Genomic DNA, 26009 nt, shown 5'->3' with positions numbered 1-26009 from the left:
TAGTTTCCATTCCAGCAATGGGTCAGCAATTTAAAGAGGCAGCTAAAAATATAACTGCCTAAAGGAAACAAAAAGAACCCTCCATCTTGACTTTTATAGATTTATTTTGTTGTTGTTGTTGTTTTGGACCATTTGAGTTGACCAACAAGTGCCCACTGGAACAAAGTTTGATGGAAAGTTGATGGTGTCACATCTCCCTCCCAACAACTATGGATGTGCAGTGTCACATAAGCTCTCTGAGCCTGCATGTGAGTTTCCTCATAGCAAAAGTTCAAATAATAACATTGACACGCAGAACGTGTTATAGGTGAATACGTAGGAAAACCCCTCTTACGTAGTAAGGGTGTCCACCCATATGGGTGTCCATATACTGATGCCAAGTCCAAGATCAGAGATGTTCTCTTAATCTAAGCTTAGGAAGACATGTAAATAAAGTCAGTGAATATCCAGGAAGGTCAAAGTAAAACTTAAGTTTCCAATACAATGGTACCCTCAGAGTATGGAAGACTGGCAACTCCCTTAAGTGGCACATAGACCGGTGCTCGATTGGTTTGATGTCAGGAGACTGTCCCTTCACCCTCTGACACCAGGCAGACTGCATTGGCCCCTGTGGCCACTCCTTAAAGGAGGTGATAGGTTAGGAATATTCATAAGCTGGGTGACCTTGGACAAGCCTCTTAACTGTTGGTGACTCAGTTTCTTCGTCTATACCAGGGGTCCTCAAACTTTTTATTTTATTTTTTTTTCATTGATAACTTTTAATATTGACTATGAACATAAAGCTTTTGTGTATATAGGGTTAAATAAAATATATCATTAAAATTAATTCATCTGTTTCTTTTTACTTTTTCATGTGGGTATAAGAAAAGTTAAAATTGTACATGTAGTTCACATTATATTAGGTTATTAAGCATGGAATGTCCATACTTTTCTTAAGTACTAAGTTTGACAGTGGATGTCTCTGACATTTCACTTTGACGCTTCTTGTTTTGGGAGGATTTTTTTGTTGTTGTTTTTAATTGTGATGGTACATTCTCATTCTTTCAAATGCATGGTTTGGCTTCCTCAAACTTTTTAAACAGGGGGCCAGTTCACTGTCCCTCAGACCATTGGAGGGCCAGACTACAGTTTAAAAAAAACTATTAACAAATTCCTATGCACACTGCACATATCTTATTTTGAAGTAAAAAAAAAAAAAAACAAATGGAAGGGGTAGGGGGAAAAGGGCATTTTTTGAAACCTTAAAATTTGTACCCCCATAAAATGCCGAAAAAAAAAAATGGGTGAAAACACCTACATGTGGCCCATGGGCTGTAGTTTGAGGACACCTGATCTATACAATGGGAATACTAATAATTGTATTTAATACATTGAATGGTTGAATGGTAAATACACATAAAGCAGTTGGAACATACATAGTAATCATTTAGTAAATGTTAACTATTATTACTATTATTCTCGTCCCTTGAAGGAGGCTCTCGGAAATTATTATAACTTGATTTCACCCAGTGAAAGTGATCTGCTTTGGTGGCATCAGAGAGGGAGGAGAGGGAGGAGAGTGAGGAGAGGGAGGAGAGGGTGGAGAGGGTGGAGAGGGTGGAGAGGGAGGAGAGTGAGGAGAGGGAGGAGAGGGAGGAGAGGGTGGAGAGGGAGGAGAGGGAGGAGAAAGAAGCCACTGTGATTTGTTTACCCAGGCCCAGTGAGCCGGAGGGTCTGTGCTCGTAACAAGCCCTACCTACGATACTGGATCTACATTTCCGTCTTCTCTCTTAAAAGCAACACAAAGAATTTACTGGAGTTGTAAAAAAAAAATGTTTGCTGTTAAATATCTTAATGAGACATTTCTAAGCACTCAAATTAGGTATTATAATTAATATTGTAGGATCTATAAGACTCAGAGAAGATTCTGTTTACAATTTTTTTTAAAGAAATAACGATCAGGGCTCTTTGTTGCAAACCACACAACCCACTCTAGTTAATCTAAGCAGAAAAGAAGTGGAGTTAGAAAGCCCATTCCAGGCTCCACCTTGAAGATACAGCGCTATAAGAAGCATGTTCAAATTATACTTGGTGGTGATGAAGTAGGAAAAGTGTCCACCATATATGTTAATATCAAAATCAGTTACAATATCCCCAAAATGTAAACACAGAAATAATGGGCAAAACTGTCCTGTATGATTACTGTGTTTCCCTGTAAATAAGACTTGCCCATAAAATAAGCCCCAGCAGGATTTCTAAGCATTTGTGCAATATAAGCTTTACCCTGAAAATAAGACCTAGTGATGGGCGTGGCTACGCAGGGTATCTGCACAACCCATGCATTTCATCCTGGAGCGGTAAAGAAAACAAGCAGCCCCTCTCATCTGCCCCATGAGAGCCCTATTGCTTGACATGAGAGATTGGGGCCAGTGGTTCTAAAGGAAATAGAGTCCAAGAAATTCAGGATGGAATTCAGGGTTTGGAGAGTTATGATGATGTTCCAGAAGAAGACGACTTAACTATATTTGAATAAATGTAGATTGTTGTACCGTACTTAAAAAAAATAACACATCCCCTGAAAATAAGCCCTAGGGTGTCTTCTTGAGGAAAAATAAATATAAAACCCTGTCTTATTTTCAGAGAAACACGGTACTTGTTGGCATAGGAAAGAACCAATTTCCTGCTAGATCATGGCATTTGAGACTACTGAAAAGAAGTCTTCGAATATGAGGCAATTAGGTACACACACACACACATGCAGACACACACACTGAAACTGGCTACTGTGAGAGTTAACCAAAGAAAATCAACAAAAGCCAGAGACCATAAGTGGATTCCATGAGTTTACACAATTTGAATGGAGGCCAGGATCCAGCAGGCCCAGGAATGTGGCCCTATCTGTTTCATGGTTGAAAAATTCCCCAAGGAGGCCAAGTGTCTTGATCAAGGGTGCAAGGAGTCAAGAGCAGAAAGTGCCCCCAAGTGTTTGCCATGAGGAATGTGTGGCCTCACGAGCCAACATGCTCCTCTTTCGGGAAATCTGTCTTTGGGAGCGGTTGTCTGAGGCCTCACAGATTGGCTTGCCTATTGGAATGGCTGGCCTATCGCACTCAGTGTGCAAAATCGGTTTGGAAATAAGGTGATCATCGTAGTTTTCACACAGGGACATCCCTGAGCAGACCTGTTGCATGTTCCCACTGCCAGGTGGCCATGTGTCCCAGCACATGGATGTCAGGGAACTGCCCAGAGAAGCAGCATGTGTCAGCGGCACATGGCTTGCTAAAAGCCAGGCTAAACAGTAAGTATCGTGGGGATCATTTGTCAGAACAACTCCCCAGGGGAGTGCAGGGGAAGTGAGAAAAAGTGTGGTGGTAGAATTGGAGCATGAGTTCTGTCCATATGTGGGTCTCCCACGTGAGGACTTGTGCCCACAACCACAGAAACCTTTTCATGGGCCTGCCAGCCAGGTCCCAGCCTTAGCCTCTGTGCCTATTTCATCATGGGCAGAATGGGAATACTAGTAACTTAGATTCACGCAGGAATGTTCTCCAAGAAATTCAGAATGCTACATCTTACAATTCAGCCCTGAGGTTACCCCAGGTCTCGATGCTTCGGGGACTGGACAGCTGCAGGTGAACACACAGGCAGCTCTGCCAACCTCGTCACCATTTACAGCGAAGTCCATGCCCACGGCCCCTGGCACCAAGCCATGCTCAGTTCAATTCCTTGGAAGTTGGGCACCTAGGTCAGTGGTCAGGCCACATCTGTTTTTGTAAATAAAGTGTTACTAGAATGCAGGTATTGTCAGTTCATTTACCTATTGTCTATGGCTGCTTTTATGCTACAAAGGCAGAATTGAGTAGCTGCGAGAGAGACTGTTAATAGCCCTCAAAGCCTAAAGTACTTACCGTGTGACCCTTTACAGAGAACGTTTGCTGACCCCAACCTAGACCGTGGGAGCTCCAAGTCCCTTCACCAAGTATATTGCAAACTCCCTGAGAGCAGAGTCCTTTTGGATCTTCCCATGGGGCCTCGCACAGAGTTTAGCACACGGGAGAATCAAAGACTCAACTTTAAAGCTCAAAGGGACCTCGGGTATCATTGCATCCAATCCCTTTTCTTTAGGCACAAAGAAACCCAAGCTGTGAGTCCAAAGTAACAGAATGGCAGGAAGCAGAACCAAAAACCAAGTTTCCTGAACTTCACTGTGTGGCTCTATTATTCAACCGAGTGGTGAGTACTGAATAAATGCAAAGATACCTACCGACTTACACAGAAGTGTCATTGGCTGAGCGTATGGTGCATGCCAAACGCTCGTGGGTGTGGCATTTCAGCCTTGGACCTCAAATCTCAGGAGGAAAAAATATATATATATATATATAATATACATAATTTATACGTGTATCTTATGTATTGTGTGTACACAGTTGACCTTGAACAACAGGGGTCTGAACTGCGCAAACCCACTTATATAGGATTTTCTTCTGCCTCTGATACAGCAAGACCAACAAACCAACCCCTCCTCATCCTCCTCCTCTGCCTACTCAACATGAAGATGAAGATGAAGACCTTGATGATGATCCACTTCCACCTTCCACTTAATGAATAGTAAATATATTTTCTCTTCCTTTTAATTTCTTTTTTTTTTTTTTTGAGACAGAGTCTTACTGTGTTGCCCGGGCTAGAGTGCCGTGGCATCAGCCTAGCTCACAGCAACCTCAAACTCCTATGCTCAAGCGATCCTCCTGCCTCCGCCTCCCGAGTAGCTGGGACTACAGGCATGTGCCACCATACCCAGCTAATTTTTTCTGTTTTTGGTAGAGACAGGGTCTCGCTCTTGCTCAGTCTGGCCTCAAACCCCTGGGCTCAAACGACCCACCCACCTTGGCCTCCCAGAGTGCTAGGATTGCAGGCATGAGCCACCACGCCCGGCCTCTTATAATTTCTTAATAATATTTTCTTTTCTCTAGCTTACTTTATTGTAAAAATAGAGTATATAGTACCTATAACATACAAAATATGTGTTAATTTACTGTTCATGTTATTGGTAAGCCTTCTGGTAAACAGTAAGCTGTTAGCAGTTAAGATTTGGGGGAGTCTAAAGTTATACGTGGATTTTAGCTGTGCAGAAGGTCGGCACCCCTAACCCCAACATTGCTCCAGGGTCCACTGTACAGATATACGCTGTGTTTATGTGTGTAATAATACAATGATGGTGCATGTGCTCCTTTGTAGGAAATACAGGCATGAGGAGAGGAGCCCTCTGATCTGAGATTTCAGATGACTTTTTCGGTCTGCTACTACGCTATTTGTTCCCACCCCGCTGAAGGAAATCAGCACCAAGCCGCAGGAGCAGAGCCAGGACCCGGGTGATCTCTGTCTTCCATCCCGGGCCTCTTTGTCCAGCTGCGTGTTGCCCACCCTTCCCGCAAGTCCTAAGCTCCTGGTCGGCAAGGTGCGTCGGGCAGCCACGGCTCTCCCCTCCCTGGCCGCCCGCCAGCCGTGTTCACCCCTGACCTTCTCACCGAGAGCCGTTTATCTCCCACTCTGGAATGAAGGGTGCCTCGCCCTTGTTACAGCAATCCTTGGCTCACGGACGGAAAATGCTTTCTGAGGAGCATTGGGGCTAGATAAGCGTCTCATTGCCCTTCAGAGTGACCTAACTGGGAGAGGGACCAGGAGGGACAGTCCACCGTTTTTCTCCAGCAGTGTCCTGACTCCCCTGGGCTTGGCCTGTGCCCAGAGAAGAAGCTCCTGGGGTCTTGATGGGCGTGGACAACCTGGGATGGTCCCTTCACCAAGGAGTCTGCCCTGGCAACAGGCGTGAGGGGAGGGAGGGTCAGAGGTGGATGGCTTTCTCCCTCTCCTCTGCCTGAGCTCGGCCGGGCCTCTCCCCTCACGCCCCACCCTCGAATCCAACTCCAACCCCTTCCCTGCCCTTGCTGCAGAACTCTGCCTCCTGCCTTCCGTTTGCGAGCCCCGAAACCCTCACCCGTGCCCCACCCCAGGCTGCAGCTTCTGCCAGGGCCCAACTGCATTGACCTCGTGCAGCTTGTATTCCCTGCCAGACCCCGGGCCTGGCGGCTGGGAGGCCTCCATGAGCAGCTGCCAGATGGAAAAGTGTGTTTCAAGCACCTCCGCTCTGACTTTGTTATCTTAATGATGAACACCCATTAAAAGATTTTGGAGTCAGTCAGTACTGGCTTTGAACCCCAACTCTGCCACTATCTGTTGGACCCGGAGCAAAACACCTAACCTTTTAGAGCCCGGATCTCTCATCTGTAAAATAGTCACAGTATGCCTGCCACGTGGCATTGTTGTACAGGAACAGGGACATGGTCGAACTAGTGCCTGGCACAGTGTCCAGCCCATGGGAGATCCTCAACAAGCTGTATTCGTTACAATGCTTTGCCTGGTCTTGCTACCTTTGACTGTGCCATGAATGATCCAGAAAGGCCTAGCAAAGTGAGGCTGGGCCCCTTGGAGTGAAATGTGGCCAGTGGCTCCCTTCTCCACCCTGGTTGCAGTCTGCCATGTGGCATTAAACCAGCCCTACCTGTCCAGGCTCGAGACGGGATGAAGCTGCTGGAATTCTGTGAGGACTTGATGGAACACACTGAATTCTACAGATATCATTGCTAAATGTATTGTTATTTTCACCTTTGTAGTGCCTTGGCAAATTGTCTGTGTATTTCTTTAGTTGTGAGACTCTACCATAGACATCTGTAGATGAGCCTGGTTCTTAGTAATGGAGGAAGAGCCAACTGGAATAAACATAAGATTTCTTTTGAGTCAAGGGCTTTATCCTTGCAAAGATGACTTGCAAAGCTAACCCTAGAGTCCTGACTGAGGCACAAGGTCTAATGGCCACCTATTGGGTAAGTTGGACAGGGACAAAGTCTGCCATTGATGGCCACCCCCACATTGTACAACAGGTACCACTTTTCCTCCATGCCCTGACATCACCTAGCATAGCATGCCCGGCACACCAATGGCATGAGGTGCTTTGGGCCTCTCTCCACGCCCTTCTTCTAGTCCTCTTCCCTCTACCCACATAACATAGTGCCAGCTAATGTGTCAGCTGGGACTACTGGGTCCACAGGTAGCCCTAACCCTAACCCTAACCCTAACCCTAACCCTAACCCTAACCCTAACCCTAACCCTAACCCGAGTAAGGGTATATTTTAAAAAGGACCTCTGGGGAACATTCCTTACAACAAAAGGGTTAATCAATGGGTGGGAATTCATGTCACTGTGGCAGACAAGTAGGAAAGAGACTTGGGAACAGGCAGGTCTTTAAGCGGCTATAACTCATCCTGTCTGGTAATTGCCCTCCTGCTTGCCAAGTGTAGGCATCTGACCTTGACTTTGGGCTAGTCATCGTGACCAACGGAAAATTTAGGAAAGCGAAGCCTTGGTCACCCACTGTAGCTCGCCATTGGAACAGATGCCTCCCAAGTCAGCCCAGTGCTTTCTCTTCATAAAGCTGGGACGCTCTGGATGAAATAAAGCAGTGGAGAGCACAGATCCTAATGCCCGGGGGATTGGAATTTGAAGCCCGGCTGGGCCATCTCCTACCTATGTGCACTTACTTGGAGGGGACTCAGTCTGAGTTTCAGTATCCTATCTGTAAGTTGGGAATAATACCAGGACCTACTTCATAGGATTCAAGGGATTAATGTAAGTAAGCAAGGTGTTCAGAATAGCACACAGCCACTGCCATTATTGCTCAGTTTCCCAACTGCTTCTCTGACTTCTGAAAATGCAGAGAAACTCCTGGGACCAGAGAGGACTGGGGTGGAGATTGGCGTTGCTATGTCCCAGGTCACTTTGGTTCCCCTCAGTCCCTCCTGGCCTTTTCCCCTTCCACCTCCCCAGTCTCTTTCTCAACATTTTCCTCTCCAAGAACCTTACACTTTGGGGAGGGGAGTGATGAGCAACTTTGCAAAAAAAAAGAAAAAAAAATAGATAAGAAAAAACAAGCCCATGACTGTTTTTACAATTCCACGGAGCAAATCCTAAGATCAGGGGTCACTATTTGTAGCTATGATTAGAATGTAAAACCCTCAGCCTCTATTCAGTGTCTAAGATAAGTTCTCAAAGCTCACAAAGAACTAGATCTATTTAACTGAAATTCATCTCATGCCTTTATCTAACTCTTCTGGAATATATATTTGCTCCTTTTTATAAAGTGCTTTGTGTTTGACCTTTTATTATCATGCATATTGTTAAATGAATAAAATTGACTTGTTTGGGGGAAAAAAAAAAAGGACATATAGTGACAAGGACACTATGGACACTATATACCTTAGAGTGACCTGAGAGCAGAGAAAGACCACTTGTCTACCAAATTTCTCTCCTATATTTGAATGTCACGGTGCTTTATTTTTTATTTATTTATTTTTTAAACAGAGTCTCACTCTGTTGCCCAGGCTAGAGTGCTGTGGCATCAGCCTAGCTCACAGCAACCTCAAACTCCTGGGCTCAAGCAATCCTGCTGCCTCAGCCTCCCGAGTAGCTGGGACTACAGGCATGCGCCACCATGCCCGGCTAATATTTTCTTATATATTTTTAATTGGCCAATTAATTTCTTTCTATTTTTAGTAGAGACAGGGTCTTGCTCTTGCTCAGGCTGGTTTCGAACTCCTGACCTTGAGTGATCCACCCATCTTGGCCTCATCAGAGTGCTAGGATTACCAGCGTGAGCCACCACACCCGGCCTGCCACGGTGCTTTAACTTTCCACCGTTAGACCCGCTCCTCTGGCTTCAGGATGCCCCCACGGCCCTGGTTAGTGTTCCCCTAACTGGACGGTGCAGCAGAACCACCTGTGGCACTTGTCAGATTACAGCTGTCTGGGACCTGCCCGCCTTGAAGACTCTGATTAGCACACTGGGCTGGCTGGCGTTTGGAAAAACGACTCAGGTGGCTCTTATGATGGCGAAAGGCTGGGAAGCCCTGTTCTGGTGGAGGGTGCTCAGGTCTGCAGTCAGGATCTCCGGGTTTCTCCCTAAGCGTGTGCAGAAGAGCCCAGTATGCAGCCCCTGGCAAGTCACCTACTGCATGATGAGAATTAAATCCTTTCCTTCCTCAAAGGACAAGAAACTTAAAAATGTTTCAAAAACTGTATGGACACATAAAGAACCACTTTAAGGGAATGTGAGAAACAAGTTTGGGAAAAGGAACACGGGCCTAGGCGGACTACCTTCGATATCAAGTAGAAGCAGGTCGGGGAGTAGCTGTGATGAAGACGGCATTCCAGAAAGATTAAGTGGATGGTGTTAAGCACGGTGGACAGGAGGCGAGAGAGCCTGCAGGTGGGATGTCAGCTCAGTGGATGCCACCCAGGGTGACGTAGTGACAGGAAACAAGGAAATAGGTAAGTTTGTTTCTACGGCAGAGATTGGCTTTTTGTTTGTTCTGTAAGCCTGCTTCCCCTTCCTCCTGGGAGCACAGCTAGGTGACACTTCCCAGAAGCCCCTCGCACACACAAAAGATTGAGTTCTGGACTACGCGGAAAGAGGGTGGGTGGGATTTGGCCACGGCAGGGACCACGCAAACCTACCACGCTGTCCTCCACCTTCCATCTTCCCTGTGCTGGCGACACGCAGAGGGTCCAGCAGAGGAACTGGCAGCCCGGAGCGGTGGCATAACTGCAGGGTGGAAGGAGCCTGGGTGGGGAAGACAACTCACCAAGCACTACACTGAGCTGTCACATGGACGAGCTACTGGATGTCGTTTCAGCAGTTGGCCTGTGCTGACCCACACAGTGCCTCGCCTCTGAGCAGTGAAAACCCTAGCTTACAAAATGGGACCATGCCTCTTATCTTATTGGACCCTCGTAATAATCCTGCTGGACAGATCAGACCCCTGTTATACTCAGGAAGTACCTGAATGAGGAAAGGCCACGTGGCTCCCCTTCTCCTGGAGTCCTGGGGGGAGGCCCTGTCCAGAGCCCTGCATCCCACAAGAAAAATCTGAAGTGTTTGTTTGATAAAAGGCCACAGATGCATGGCTCCCTTGGTTGCAGAGGCTAATTCCAAAGACACCGGGGGCCCTAGATTTTATGCTAAGACTATAGAATGCCACAGAACCCAAATGCAAGAATGAATACAAGGCAGGTGGGGCCGCCCCTCCCCTTCACTTGCCGCATTCACTGGGCCTTTGCTGCTGTCAGCAGTGGGGAGCAGAGACGTACTTTGAGGGGAGAGGCCTTGGGATGAATCGAGAAACCTCTTTCTGTTGCCATGACAACTCCCCAAATTGGATTTTTAAGAGGCAGTAACTGGGACATGGTTTTCACTCTCTCTCTATTCTAGTTAATGGGTTTCTATCTAGTTGGACATCCTCCCCTCTCTCCCCTTTTGTGTCGTTTCTCCAGTCTGATACTTGTTTCTTTCCCCCTTACCATAAAATAATGATAAGCAGAAGTGAAATGTCACCTTAAGGTCCACAGGTGTTGATACAAGGTGTAGGGTAACCAGCACCAAACTTCTAAATACCGCAACCTGTGGGAGACCCAAGACACGCCGCAAAGACCTCCCACTTCAAAATACCCCTCCTCAGATGCAGCAGGGCCAGGCACACCAGGTTTAGATAATCGAGCACTCCCCTCTCTTTTAAAACACAATTGCTTCACAAGTACAATTGCTTCACAAGCAGACAGGAGCACATGCAATCTTCCACATTGTAAATGAGAGTCCGAACAGCTCAGCTGGCCCTCGGAGATGCTTCCTGCTACATACAGACTGCTATGGTCTGAATGTAGGTCTCTCCCTCCCAAATTCATATGCTAAAACCTACCCTTCAATGTGACATCCGAAGGTAGGGCCTTTGGAAGGTCATTGAATCATAAGTATGGAATTCTTATGAATAGGATTAGTGCCCTTATTAGGGGCTGAAGAGACCAGAGCTTTCTGCAGCTACCATGCAAGCACACACGGAGAAGGCACCATCTGTGAACCAAAAAGCAGACCCTCACTAGACACTGAATCTGCAGATGCCTTGATCTTGGACTTCCCATACTGCAGAACTGTGGGAAATACATTTCCATTGTTTACAAGCTACCTAATTTATGGTATTTTGTCATAGCAGCCTGAACAGATCAGGACAGACCGTGACTTATATTTCCACCGCCCTTCCACTTCCCTTCATGCCCCCTTGGCCACTGCCAGGCAGAACTCCTAGTTCTTCCGGGACACATCCTAACATTTCCTGCCTCTGAGATGCTGTCTACACCCTTCCCTCCACCCTTCCAGAGGTTACATTTATTTCCTACTTCTCCCTGCTTCATCGCCTTTGCTAACTTCTTGTGGGCCTCATTCCTCCTCCTCAAATGGGCATTTCTTAAAGTACAGTCCTGATTTCCGTACTCCTTCTCCACGTTCTCTTCTCTGGGCAACTCACTCCTTCCACCAAAGCGCTACACAGAGCTCAGGGGCACATCCCTAACCCCAGTCGCCCTCTGACCCTCGGTTCTCACTCTCCCACACCCTCACGGACACCTGCACTCGACTGGCCTGCCAGCACTTCAGATGAAACTGTTTCAAACCCAGATTATTTTCATGAACAACTCCCTTCCTCACGGCCCTATTTCAATCACAGATTCAGAGCTTTCAGAGTTGAAGGGAACCTTAACGTTCAATTCCTTTATCTGCACTCACTCATTTATAACATCTTAGACAGTCATGGTCAAGCCCATTGATGATGTCATCATTCCAAATGGGGACACTGATTTCTCCAGGGGGGAAGGTATCACCGAACTGCTGTATCTTAAGTGTTGAGCTCACTCCTACACAGTATTTGCACAGGTATCTTCCAGGAAGTACACCTAATTTTGTGTTCACATCATTATTTCACACCACGCTCTGCCTTCAGCCCTAGTTTGGGCTTGGATGGCCTCGTAGCGAGACCACTAGCGTGTCCTCTGCTCGGCCTCTGCCCAGGGCTCTCCTCTTGCTAACATGGCCAAAGTTAACACAGCCACCACGGCAATGGCAAAGACAGCAGCTGTTCACTTCTCTCTTTTCTCTTTCTTAAATCCACACAGCATGTATCCCAAAATGTGAGGTGGTGAATTCATCCCATCAGAGGGGATCAGACTAGATAGATGACTTCTAGAAGTTTTTCCAAATCAGAAATTCTATGATTTTGTGATCGTTGATATCCTCCTATAGGAAAGGAAACTTAGCCTGAACGACAGAACCAGTGTGTGGCAGCACAGGACCTGGAATCAGGGGAGTTTATTGGCTTTCCCACTCCACCGTGCAACCCAGCTATGGACCTTTCCAAACACGGACCAGATCCATCTCTCACTCTGTGTAGACGCTTCTGATCACTCCTGATTACTTACAAGGAAACAGAAACCACTTGCCCCTCCCATTCAAGACCTTCTCCTACTACTGTTGCTGGGTTTTTGGCTGTCTTATTCCCAGCTGTTCCCCTCCATATATCATTCCACTTCAGAAACCTCGTGTACCCATGGGCCCTGAACATGCTCCCCTCCACGCCTCTGCTGCACTTGACGTGGGTGCCCACTCCTGGCCACCTCTGTGAACCCTGATCATTCTTTAAGGCACCACTCCAGTCCCACCTCCCTCCAAACTATCCCTAGGGACCCCATTTAGGCCACTGTGGTACCTTTATCTCCGCGGCTCGATTCATCTCCTGCACTCACGCAGCACTGACGCCTGTTTGCATTTTTAGTCCTCAGTTGCACATTCATGACTGCGGGGGCCCCATCGTCTTCTTTAATCTCCCCCCTACCTTCAGGGTTCACAGAGCCTTGCACAGAACAGGTGTCCCATAAACATTTTTGTTAATTGGTTAATTGATTGATTGCTTGTCTTCCATCCCCTAACTCTTGAGTTTAGGACCTTACTAATGCCTTCCTTCCTGCCTAGTTTTAAAATTATGTGTCACTCCTATATCATAAAAAAATTATGAAAGGAGAAAAGCAAATTACGAAAGAAAGGTCAAAAGCATTCCTTTCCTCCCTTTTCTGGTTTAGCGGAGGTCAATCTGGGGTGACTCGTGGGAATAAGCATATTTGCCGCGGCCGCCTCCACCCTGTGAGATGTGCATCCCAAGTGGGGACTGGACATCACCCTGCCCTCTCGACGCCCCACTGGGTAGTCCGGCCATACTTACCCCTGCTCTGAGCCACCGGCTCTCAGTCTCTGAGCAGCCTCAGAATTGCCCCGGGGAAGCCTTCTCAGGGATACAGATGCCTAGACCTCACCCCACCCTCCCAAATCTGAATCTCCAAGGACAGGGCCTGGCCAAGTCCATGTGCAAAAGGCAAGTGCAGTGGCTTTTCCATGCCCCAAAGGCTGAGAACCAGCAGCCGAGCCACAGTTTACCACGAGTGCTGCAACAAATGTGATGCAAAGAGTCTTCCCATGCCCAGCAGAGCTGGAGGGTACTTCCAGAACTTAGTAACTCCATTTCTTTTCACCGGGAAGGATTCATTTCAGTTCTGACAGCTGACAATCTATCTCATTTATCCTTAAAGAATTTCACATCTGAGAGCTAAGATACTTCCTGAAGGAAAATATACAAGTTTCCATAGTAGGTTGTCACCCGGGGAGCCGGCAGAGAGATTCCCCCAGTAAATGACTGACCCCTCAAAATGCAGGCGGTGTCAGATCCAAGAGGCCCTGAGTAGAGAGAGCCTTTCCCAGAACCACACCTTCAGGAAATTAATTCATGCTTAGCCACTTTGCTTCCAGTTCTTCCAGCCTCTAAGACAAAGACACCTGAGGATGTCCTCTTGGTAATAGATCCCAGATACTGAGAGCTGACTATGCGTTTCCTAAGATCCAGATAGATAATGCACGTGCACATTTTTCTTTTTAGCTATACTGACACATTGCACTGCGGTGAAGTTGGGGCCTCCAGTGCGCCCGTCACTGAAGCGGCACACATGGTCCCCACCAAGCAACCTCCCATCGTCCACTGCCATGTGCTTATTTTCCAGGAAGGCACCTGTGGCTGTGCAGAGGTTGTTGGGGAGGGGGGGGGTGAAGATATCTGCTAAGAGAACCAGGGGTCCTCTTGGAAACAAAGGATCTAGCTTTCCAGAGCTTTCTTTCTCACCCTAGGGTCAAAGTGACAGGCACCTCTCAGGTAAGCTGAGGAGGCCATCCCTAAATAAAGCCCAGTAACAGGAAAGGGAATGAGGCCCTGAAATAACTTCCCCACAGAGCGGAAAGGGGGGACCAGTGAAGCACCCCCAGGCATTTGATGCACCCTGGCCCAGCCAGCAGGAGACAGCAGCCAGTGGGAGGAATCGACTTCCCTTGAGCTTGAAGGACCCCACGATGGGTCAGGGATCTGCACTGGCCCTGTGGTCAGGGCGGCCACTTCACCTTGGATGGTGGCCTCTGGTGGCTCCAGCCTATGCATCAGCAGCCAGTCAGAGGCACTGAGACCCCGTGATGGCTGTACCGTGCTCCAGCTGCCCTTGGTCTGCGTCCTGGCTCCAGCAACGAGACAGGACAGGTAGGACTGAGGCTCTGACTTCTTGTACATCTCAAGGGAGAGAAGTCCAAGGGCTTCCCTTTCACTCACTGGGCTCCATGGGGCCTGCAGAGGAGGCCTTACTTATACCCCAGCTTCATACATGGCTCGTGATGCTCGTAACACCAGCCGTATGCAAGATGTACCGCCCTTACTAGCACTGCACTGTTAAAAACCAAAACCAAAACAAACAAACAAAAACCCCACAACTGGCCGGGCGCTGTGGCTCACGCCTGTAATCCTAGCTCTCTGGGAGGCCGAGGTGGGCGGATTGCTCAAGGTCAGGAGTTCAAAACCAGCCTGAGCAAGAGCGAGACCCCGTCTCTACTATAAACAGAAAGAAATTAATTGGCCAACTGATATATATATATAAAAAAATTAGCCGGGCATAGTGGCACATGCCTGTAATCCCAGCTACTCGGGAGGCTGAGGCAGAAGGATCACTCGAGCCCAGGAGTTTGAGGTTGCTGTGAGCTAGGCTGACGCCACGGCACTCACTCTAGCCTGGACAACAAAGTGAGACTCTGTCTCAAAAAAAAAAAAAAAAAAAAAAAAAAAAACCCCACAACTGTGGTCCAAAGAGGTCAAACAGCCTGTCCTTGCCCACAACAGCTGGTGAACCACAGCCTGACACCCAGACTCTCACTCTTCCATCGCATCTCCTGCCACCACTAATGTGGGCCCAGCACGTGGCAACTCAAAGGGAACCAAGAATAAAAAGCTTTTGACCTAACTGACTTTTGATCACACTGACAGACCCTTTTCCCTGGGTGGAGGGAGCCAACGAAGGCCCAGAGAGACAACGCAAGTGGGCAGGGGGACAGGAGGTGACACTACGGACAGTGGACTTCAGCCTTGGCAGACACATGGCTGTTACTCCCAGCCCCAGCCAGGGCCCCTGAGATGGGCATCATTTGACCTTCGACACTAGCACTCCCTGGATGTGTTCCCGGGAGAAGAAGCCCCCACTGACCCAGCAGGCAGGTGAGTTTGTGTATGGGGGTATCGACTGCAGAGCAAACCCTGGAGAGAGTGGGTAAGAAAAACGCAGTCCCTCCATGTGATGAAAGCCTAGTGAGCTCACGGGGGGAGGCCAGTTGCCCAAGGTGATGAGGTAGCCAGAGCAGCTCGGGGCCACAGTGGGAACACCACAAGATTTGATCCTGTCTGTTCTGGAAGTCAGGTGACCACACCATAGGTCCCCGCAACTTGCGTTGCACCCTGCACCACTGTCAGAACCTGTTGGGTCACTCAGTAAATGGAACGACTAGTCATTTCCATCAGACAATTAGCAGGACTGGGTTTTATTTCTCCCGCGCTGAACTGATGATTATTTGACTAGACCGACGCCATGCACTGATTGTTCTGGAGTGCTGTGGATAGGGCTTAGCAGGCCGTCAGCATCTGTTAACTGAGCAGGATTGGGTGCAGGCTCTCCGTCAACAGCACTCCTGACCCGGATGCCCTGGGGCTGTTAGAAGTTCTGGACGTTAACCAGAGCTAGCTAGCAAGGCCACCTACTCCAGCTGTGGCAGCAGCTGCCTGCTAATGGACCTGCCTCTAATTATGACTCAGTGGCCCTCCGCCAGGGCTGAGAACTGGAGTCACCCGGGAGTGGGTGTGAAAATACCATTTCTGGGTGGTCCCACCCGCAGAGACACTGATGTCGCTGGCCTTGGGGGACAACCCGGCAACGGGAGTTTTAAAATCTCCCTAAATGATTTAACTATGTAGCCAAAGTTGAGAACCACTGGTTCCTGTTGAAACTCCAGTCCCTGGCCCGAGAGACATGAGTGATGAATTTGCCTGCCATAGTCACTGCACATTGGTAGCTTTCTATAACTGGGCTCTCCTACAGCAGAGGCTGGGTGTGGAGGAAGCAACCCAAGCGGGAGGAATGTCTCCATCTGACATACACAGCACATCCTGTGTTTGTCTTTTCAAATTGCTTTCTGTTTTGCTTTTACTTCCTTGCTCTCTTTCTTTCAATAAACCACACGCTCACTGCCATTATGAAGTCTCTAACCTGTTGTCCTCCCCTTGTGATCAAAGTCCAAGCCACATATGATCTCACTTATTCTCAAAATACCCCTGCAAGGGAGGAAGGAACCCGGCCTTTGTTCCCTAAGGCAAGCCAGGGACGTGCAGATCCAGAAAGGTTCTATCTGCCATGGAACTTACATCATGATTGAAGCCAATGTGTTTACAGCAATTTTCAATGTACAGAGTGCTTCCACCTGTATGCTCTCTCGGAACCCTCACAACGAATCTGTGGCCACGTATTTTCATAACCAGAGTGACCACACATCCTGATTTTGCCCCCCCAAACAATCTCGAGTGACACCTTTTGTCCCAGCCTAATTATTAGTGACACCTCCTTTCATTCTCAGAGGTGTATAGGTTTGGACAAGAAATCTACTGAGGCAGTTAAATAATTTGTTCAGAATCATTTAGTCAATTAGAGGCAGAAGCAAGACTTGAACCCAGGTCCTTTGTTTCTAAATCTCCAAGCTCCCCCCAAGCCAGGCATCCTGGAACATTAGAATCAGAGCTGATCCAATCTAACCTTTAACCTTTTTTTATTATAAATGAAGAAACTAAAACTGTGGGGAAATGATCTTTTAAAAGCCCCTGTTAGAATGTTTCCTGAAAGGGAAGATTTGGAGTGCAGAGCAGAAAGGGAGGGAGTCTCCGTGACAATATTCTATGGGCAGATTAATACATTATAAATAATTATCATCATGGGTGGCACTTGAGAGCCTCACTTGGCAAAATATGGTATACAGGTCTTTGGAAGAGAGCAAGAAATTTAGAGTCTACACTGCTAGATTTGAGGACTGGAGCTGACTGGTATTTGCTGTCTATCTCTGGGCAGTTCACACACGTGTTGTGCTGTCTGAGCACGCGTGTTGTTCAAGCGTAAAACGGCGCTAATCATCATTCTCATTTCCCTGGGCTGTTACTAGAAGACCAAACTGCAGCTCATTAAGTGCTCTGACAGCATGGAGCCTCACGAGGTCCCTGTGAGTAAGGTTTATTTGTTTTCTTTATCTTTCACAGGAGTGAACCAAGCCTCATAAACACGGTTGCTGAGGATCAGATGAGATAAGGTATTTGAACACACTTCATAAGTCCTAAAATGCTGCCATTTCTTCTTCTTCTCATCACTATCAGCAGTAGTGGTGACAGATAATGACTATCAGTTGACATAGGAGAGAATCGCACGTCCCTCCCTGAAACTCAGTGGGTGACTGAGGTTTAGAATGGTAGACCCAGCGGACAGGCCAGGTTGGGGGGGATCTTTGATGTCAAGGGGCCACTGACAATGACCAACAACATCAGGACTGACTGGGTGGGGTGTGCCCTGCCTGGGAAGCTTCATGGAGACCCACCCTGCCCTGGAGAAAGCACCTGTTACCTGACACCACCACCAAGAAGACTTTTTCTTTCTATGGGAATCATATAGCTTAGAGAAACTTCAAACTTCAGAAAAGTTTGCTTCTGTAAATGAGGACATTGCTTCGCTCAAATGACAGGGTTCAAGCAAGGCCTGGGCAGCATTTTTGTTTCACAGTATTTCTAGCCTTTACTTGGCCCTATAAAAAAACAACTAACCAGAAACTCAAAAATTGGGTTGGGTGGGGGGCAGCTGTCAAAACAGCTTTCCTGTCTGATTGTTTGTTCTCCCCATCAATCTGCTTTCTGAGCCGGCCGGGAAGGCCAGCCCAGCTCTCATGGACTGCTTTCCTTTAGGGAAAAAACAAATGGCAACACAGGCACTTTAGAATTCTCTGGGGGCCCTGGGAGCTGTGCAGTGTGCTTTTATATAAATGGAGACAGTCTCCAAAGCTGCCAGCAAGACATTCAAGACATTCCAAAGGTGCAGGTAGAATTGGTGTCCACACCTAGCAGTGGGGCAAAGGGCTCCTTTTGGCTCTAAAGGACCAATTTCTGTTTCAAATATCTTTCAGGAACTTGACACCTTGAAACTGCCTACTCCTGGGGAATCTGAGTAAGTTCTAGAATAGCTTTCTTCAAGGAGAACAGCAAGACCCAGCTTTGTTAGAGCTCTCCTTATTCGCTCCCTAGACTGCAAGCCCGGATGCTGGGGTTCAGAGCACCCCTTTACTGCCCAACACTGCCCAGCCTCACAGGGGATGATGTGACTCTTTATTACCTGGGTCTTGCAGAGGACCTAAAAATCTTGTGTGTGGGTGGGGGTGCGGTGAGGAGGAGGGTATCCCAGAAACCAACAGAGGAGCTGCAGAACAGGCTGCAGAAAGCAAGTGTCACTAACTGGCGGGAGTAATTAACAAAAAATAAACACAAAGAATGTGAAACCCAGCAGAAGAAATTTAAAAAACCTTTGCGGCAGGCTGGGACAACTGAGGCAGATCGCTTACCAAGTGTAAAATAAGTCACAATTGAATTTATATATTTTAGGAGTCAAAAGGCACCAAAGAAATCATCAACTGTTATCAAGGTTTAACGGGCCTTATACTATTTGTAAAAATCGATTTAATTAGCTTGTAGATAAGGACCCTTTTGGCAAAATACCATCTTCCCCAGTCCAGGGAATACTTATGCCTTTTAAATGCAGCCAGGAGGCCCCTGACAGGTACCCACGACTCTTCCATTCTGAGCTATCTGTATATTTCTAGGGAATGCATTCCAAGGTTTTTTTTTCTCCTTTGTGAGAGGTCTTGTGCTGGGGCAGCCTGTGGACTCCCCTCCCCCAAGTGACTCTTTCTTCTGGGCCCTGGAGGCGACTCTCTCCCCTGCGCCTCAGGTTTCCGGCTCCTGCAGTGTCTGCACGGAGGACTGATCAAATGTTTCTTTCTCCTTACACCGGCGGCCGGGAAACGCTGCCTCGGCCTCCATCCTAGGGGTTGCGAATGCAGTACGGCAGCTTTTGACGTTAGCCCGTCTCTGCCCAGGAAGACAGGCGACTTCCTTTAATTTCGCACTGCGCTCCTTCATCCCAGCCGGCCTCAGGTCGGTGGGGAGATCCCCCCTATTTCCAAACGCTGAGCGTTCCCTTGACACTACCCTGTGTGTGCAGTCATGACTGTGACAATAAGAACATCGTTGGGGAGAATGGGGCGTTTCTTTTCTACTTTGCAAGTCACAAAGCAAGAAAATACCTTTGTCTCCTTTTTTTTTTTTTAATTTTAGCAGTTCTGAGTCAAAGAGGGAAAGGAAATTTTAAGACATGTTATTTTTTTTGCTTTGCCAAAGGTAATCGTATCAATAATGTTTTCTTCTCTCTCCCATCCCTGGCCCTGCTCCTATTTTAGAAGAAAGGTTCACAGGTGCAGTGAGGCTCCTGTCATGTCCCTATACCTGGAGATGTCCTTCAGGGCCAGCGGGGGACTCACAGCGGTGACTGCCAGCCCTGCGGCGGGTTTGACAAACTGCGGGACAACTCTCCGAGAAGACAGCCACCTGCCAGATTGTACGTCACTCCTTTCCACCCAGGAACCCCGAAGCGGGGTGCCGGCCTGCGGAAAGGCCCCACGCGGGGGACCGCCAGGGGCCCGGGCTGCGCTCCCTGGGGAGGGTCGCGGGTCCCCGCGCGCCCGGAGCCCGGGCACGTGAGCCCGCGCCGCCCGGAGCCCGGCTGGGCGCGCGGCAGGTGCGGCGGGCGCCCCGGGACGCTGACCTACCTTCACGAAGAGCTCAATCTCGGGGTCCCTGTCGTCCCCGTTGGCTGTCGCCGAGTCTGTCATGCCGTTGGCGCCCAGGGCCACTGTCCCGGGCCGTGGAGGCGCCACCTCTGCGGCGCCCAGGCCAGCGCTCCGCGCTCGCGCTCCTGTCCCGCGGGGCCCGTCTGTCTTCGGGCGGCGTTTAATTTAATTTAATTTAATTTTTTTTCCCCTTAAACCATCTATTTCTCTAGCCGGGGCAGCGGAGGCTGGGAGGTCAGTGCCCCAGGTGATCGCACGGCACGGAGAGAAGCCGCCGGGAGGGGCAGGGGCACAGGGAAAGGCGGGCGAGGCGATGACCACAGGTCCCGGGAGCAACAAGTGCCAGGCTGCCGGGAGGTGTCACAGGATCCGCGACTGTCAGCGATCCCGCCGCCGCCGCTGCCGCAGCCAACGCGCCCAAAATAGCCGGCGGCCGCGGGGCGGGGTCAGCCCGGGCGGGGACGCGGGAGGGGACACCCTGGAGCTCCGGCCCGCAGCGCCCCGGCCCCCGCCCCGCGACCCCGCTGTGCGGGAGGCGGGGACAGAGCTGGCGCGGAGGGCTCTGCCACCTAGGCCAGGAGGACGTCCTGGAGGGGCGTGCAGGGGGGGGAGAAGGGGTCGAGGAGAAGAGCAAGCAGAAAGGGACGAAGGGAGGAGAAGGTTTTCTTTAATGAAGCGTTAGCCCCAAGTTACTCGGCTACGGGCGGCGTTACCCCCTGGGAAAGCCCTTCCTGCCGTGGGGACGCTCAGCACCGGGAGGGGCGGTGGGGAGAGGGCAGGGAAGGAGAGGCACCCAGGGAACAGGCATCTGCCATCCCCGCCCCGAGCAAACAGAGAGCAGGGCTGGGTCGGGGCGGGGCAGGGGCGGTGGCAGGGCGCAGGGGTGAGCCAAGCGGGTCAGGTGCGGCGGGGCCAAGGATCCCTGTCTTTCACCATTCTGGGTTTTTTTTTCTTCCCCTTTCTTTCATTTTCTTTTTCGTTCTATTCTTTCCTTCATTTCCTATTCTTTCATTTCTCTCTCTTTCTCTCTCTCTCTGTCTCTCTCTCTCTCTCTCTCTCTCTCTCTCTCTCTCTTTTGGGTGAAATATGATAGGCATACAGAAAAATGCACTGATCATAGGTGTGTAGTCCAAAGAATTTTCACAATTGGAACCGCCCCCCCAACGCTGCCATGTAGCCAGCACCAGATGAAGAAATAAGATGTTAGCTACATCCCCCAGAACCCCTCCTGCTCTCTCCTCTCTACTTCTTCTCCCCCTTCAGCTTTCTCCCCAACCAGGGTAACCTTAACCCTAACTTTTTAACAGCACAGGGTAGTTTTGCCTGGAATCTTGGTATCTGGCTTCTTTTGTTCAGCACTATGTGAAATTCATCCATTGGGCTGTGTGTAATTGCAGGCCATACATTTTCATTGCCACAATTTATTTATCTATTTTCTGTTGTTAGACATTTGCATAGTTACCAGTTAATGACCATCGCAAATACCTCTGCTGTGAACCATTCTGCCTATCAAACATCCTTTGGTGAGATCCATGAACACTTTTCTCTAGGATATACACTTAGGATTGGAATTGCTGAGTTGTAGAGTATGAGAATGTATTTCTTGAGTAAATACTGCCACGTGGTTTTCTAAAGTGGTTGTACCAATATACATTTCCACCCCTCATTTCTTTTTACAAATAGTTACTAGGTCTTTTGCACCCAGAACATGGTCAAATTCTTTCTTTTCTTCACCTTCTCTTTAGTTAATCCTGTTTGTGCTCTGTCTTGCCTTCCTTACAAATATGTATTTGTTCACAGCTTTATAAGAAAAAACAACTTGCTTAATAAAAAAATAAGTGATAGTACTTATTATATGCCAGCCAATAATGTTGAGTACTTTATGTGTCTTAACTTGTTTAGTCTTTACAAATAGTATTATTATCCCAATTTGACAAGTGGGGAAACTGAGGCATAGAGTACTTAAGTAACTTGCCCGTACTCATTTAGCTATAAAAGGGTGACTCATTTAGCTATAAAATGGTGAAATCAGGATTTGAACCCAGACAGACCGAGCCTGTGTTCTCAACTATTCTACCAACTTCTCTCAAACTAAGTGCAAACTGTGTAAATCATTTGGGGGAAACAAAGGAGATTTTAATCCCCTGGTCTTAATGGATGTCAAAATCCATTTCAAGATTAATAGTCACAAGAAAGGAAAAATAAGGCTGCCACCTGAATTGAGCAGATGGAGGGGCTATATAAGCTGGCATGTGAAAAGAGTATTGACCATGGTTGGGATGGAGAGGTCATGGAAAGGCTTCATGGAACAAAACGCACTTCAGCCCAACCTTCTTGAAAGATCGGCATCTGGCAGGCAGAAAAGAGGGCAAGGTGCCCTGACCATGCTTTATGGTGGCTGCTTTCCTGCAGACTCCAACTGCAAATGTCTCCTCCTCACTGAAGAAAGCAGTCACCAAGCCCAACTTGCAACCCTCTTGTATATTATAGCTCAGTCAAGGTGAGGTTTAATTGCTCTCCTCCTCCTTGGTTTCAGGCTTACATCACCAGATCCTTGGGAGAAACGGTCACCTTCACAGCTGTGCATTCCGAGCCAATGACTACATACTCTAGGGGGGCAGGAAGGTGACAGAGTGAGACTGGTGCCTTCACTGCGGCGTGATGCACAGGCTCATCATGTTCCTGCACTGGAGTGTGGACAATATTTTTAATAGCAATGTGGCAGAAGATAATAATGTTGTATGCATAAAATGCCTTTGAGGGGTTTTGACTGTTTATTTTTTTTATTATTTTATTATTTTTTTTTTGAGACAGGGTCTCACTGTGTTGCCCAGGCTAGAGTGAGCGCCGTTGCATCAACCTAGTTCACAGCAACCTCAAACTCCCAGGCCTGAGCAATCCTGCTGCCTCAGCCTCCCGAGTAGCTGGGACTACAGGCATGCACCACCATGCCCGGCTGATTTTTTCTATATATATTAGTTGGTCAATTAATTTATTTCTATTTATAGTAGAGATGGGGTCTCACTCTTGCTCAGGCTGGTTTCGAACACCTGACCTTGAGCAATCCTCCCGCCTCGGCCTCCCAGAGTGCTACGATTACAGACGTGAGCCACCGCGCCCGGTCTTTTATTTTTTTTAAATGAAAAATGCTTTGCACACGTTTTAGCCCATTTTATTTGACTATCCTCTAAACAATATGTGGGACGACCTCCCTTTCCTTAATCCCAAACCTGGCAGGGCTAACTTTCATTTTCTCTTCTCCAAATATCTGCCGCTTTATTGGAAACTGGGACAGTTCCTTCTTAATCACAATTTCTAGAATACCTCCCATTTGGTATAGTTACCATTAGTTTTGATATTATAAACCTCAGATGACTGATAGTTTTGATATTATAAACCTTCATGTTGTAAAAAAAAAAAGTCTACTTTGGTCACAAGCTATTTCTATGCATATTTTCAGTTTTTAAATTTTATAATATGCCTTAGTTCAAGGTAAGAAGACTTCATTTTGTGCTCTGTAAGGTCAAAGCATAATCTGTTAGCATGAATTTTAGCTTTGGTCAGAGAAAAACACTGTGCTTTTAATTTCATCCCATAGTTTCATAAACTTGGAGCAACTTTCAAATAAATCTTTATCAGGAAAACACTTCAAAAGCCCATTTATCGTTCATGTTGGCAGCACATACACTAAAATTAGAACCATACAGGAAAATTAGCATGGCCCCAGTGAAGGGATGACATGTAAATCTGTGTAACATTCATATTTTTGTATAAATGTTGAAAGCAAAAATTATATCTGATAGGTTTTTTTACATTTTTAATTCAGTAATATGACAACTGCAATACAAAGGGCAAAGGATAAAGGGATTTATATAGTGGTAAGGTTTCTATAGTCCACTTGAAGTGGTAAACTATTAACTCTAAGTAGACTGAGAAAAATTAAGTCTGTATATTGTAACCCCTAAAGAAGCAACTAAGTTTTACCTAAGTTATAACCCCTAAGTAACCCTTAGGTATACCTAAGTAACCCCTAAGTTGTACAAAGAGACATATTAAAAAAGCTAATAAATAAATTAAAATGGAATGGCAAGAAATATTCAAATAATCTAAAAGGCAGGAAAAGGTGGAAAAAGAAAACAAATATTTAGTAGAAAACTAATAATAAAATTGGTACACCTAAATACAACCATGTCAGTACTTGAACTAAATATAAATTGTCTAAACACATCAATTAAAACCTGGAGATTGTTGGATTGGATTTAAAAGCCTCAAGATCCAACTGTATGCTGTTACATAATTACTTCAAACACAATGTTACTGATAAATTAAAAGAATGGGAAAGCTAACCCTGTCATGAAAACACTAGTGGGAAAAAAAAAGAAGCTGGTGACTGTATTAATATCAGACAAGATAGATAGAATAAGGAAATTATCAGAGATACAGGGGGCTATTACATAATAATGAAAGGGTCAACTCACTAAAAAGATATAACAAACATAAATGTTTCCATACCTAATAACAGAGCTTCAATAGAGATGAAGAAAAAGCTAATGGAACTGAAAGGAGAAAGAAACAAATACATAATTATAGTTGGAGACTTCAGTTCTCCTTTCTGAGTAATTGATAGCACAAGTAGACAAAAAATCAGCAAGAATATAGAAGCCCTAAACAACACTGTCAATCAATTTGACCTAATTAGCACTTATGTAATATCCCCCTCAAACAACAAAATATGCTTTATTTTCATGTGTACATGGAACATTCACCAAAATAGACCACATTTGGAGTTACAGAACAAACCTTATTAAATTAAAAAGAATGAAATCATACAAAGTGTGTTCTCTAACCATAATGGAATCAATTAGATCAATAGCAGGAAGATATCCAGAAAACCTCTAAATATTTAGAAATTAAGCAACACACTTTAAGAAATTTACTGATCAACAAGGAAGTCTCAAGGATAATTAGGAAATATTTTGAACTGAATGCAGATGAGCATACAACACATCAAAATTTGTGGGATGCAGCTAAAGCTGTGTCTATAGAGAAATTTATACATGAAACACTCATTTTAGAAAAGAATAAAGGTTCAAATCGATAATCTAAGCTTCCACCTTAGGGGACTGGAAAAAGAACAACTAGCTAAACCCAAAGCAAGCAGAAAGAGTAAAATAATAAATATAAGTTCAGAAATGAGTGAAATTGAAGAAAAGATAAAACAATGGAGAAAAATCAATAATACCAGAAGCTGTTTTTTTAACAGATTAGTAAAATTGATAAACTTTTAGCTAGATTTATCAGAAGAAAAATAGACAAGATATATGTTACCAATATCAGGTATGAACAATGGAATATCACTACAAATTCCATAGACATAAATAAATTAAGGGAATGCTACAAACAACTCTCTGCACATAAATTAGACCACTTAGATAAAATGAACCAAATCTTGGAAGGCACAAACTGACAAAACTCACTCAAGAAGAAGTAGATAACCTGAATAGTCCTATGTCTATTACAGATATTAAATTCACAATTGAAAACCTTCCAAAAAAAGAAAATTCCGGGCCCAGATGCCTTCATTAATGAATCTTACCAAACATTTAATAAAGAATAACATCAATTCTATACAATTTCTTTTAGAAATGAGACAAAGAAGAAACAAAGGACTTGTATCTAGGATTTTTAAGGAATTTTCACAACCTCCCAAAAAACCAAGCAACCCAAATAAAAAACAAAAAATAGGCAAAATATCTGAATAGATAGTTTACTAAAGAAGAACTACTAATGGCAAATAAACACATGAAAATGTTCTCAACATTCT

General features: G+C 46.6%; 1 protein-coding gene, 1 long non-coding RNA gene and 1 other non-coding gene across 3 annotated transcripts in view; 2 read left to right on the top strand and 1 right to left on the bottom strand.

Moving 5' to 3' along the window:
* LOC105866836 (chloride intracellular channel protein 5) overlaps window positions 1-20707 on the bottom strand; it is a 105765-nt gene extending 85058 nt beyond the window's left edge. Inside the window, exon 1 of the mRNA XM_012756442.3 lies at window positions 20165-20707. Within this exon, the coding sequence (XP_012611896.1) occupies window positions 20165-20227 (63 nt within the window). The 5' untranslated portion in view covers window positions 20228-20707. The remainder of the gene's footprint in view (window positions 1-20164) is intronic.
* Window positions 17460-22958, top strand: LOC142870974 (uncharacterized). Its single transcript, XR_012919318.1, has 3 exons — window positions 17460-17521; window positions 19796-19953; window positions 22722-22958. It is a non-coding gene; the product is annotated as an uncharacterized LOC142870974 (long non-coding RNA).
* An 892-nt stretch (window positions 22959-23850) lies between these two features.
* LOC142871236 (U6 spliceosomal RNA) lies at window positions 23851-23954 on the top strand. Its single transcript, XR_012919496.1, has one exon. It is a non-coding gene; the product is annotated as a U6 spliceosomal RNA (small nuclear RNA).
* The last annotated feature ends 2055 nt before the right edge of the window (window positions 23955-26009 follow it).

The sequence above is a fragment of the Microcebus murinus genome, chromosome 5, assembly GCF_040939455.1.
Source record: "Microcebus murinus isolate Inina chromosome 5, M.murinus_Inina_mat1.0, whole genome shotgun sequence".
NCBI classification, from domain to species: Eukaryota; Metazoa; Chordata; class Mammalia; order Primates; family Cheirogaleidae; genus Microcebus; species Microcebus murinus.
The sequence above is the reverse complement of the archived record's forward strand: the minus strand, read 5'-3'. Positions and strand labels throughout refer to the sequence as shown.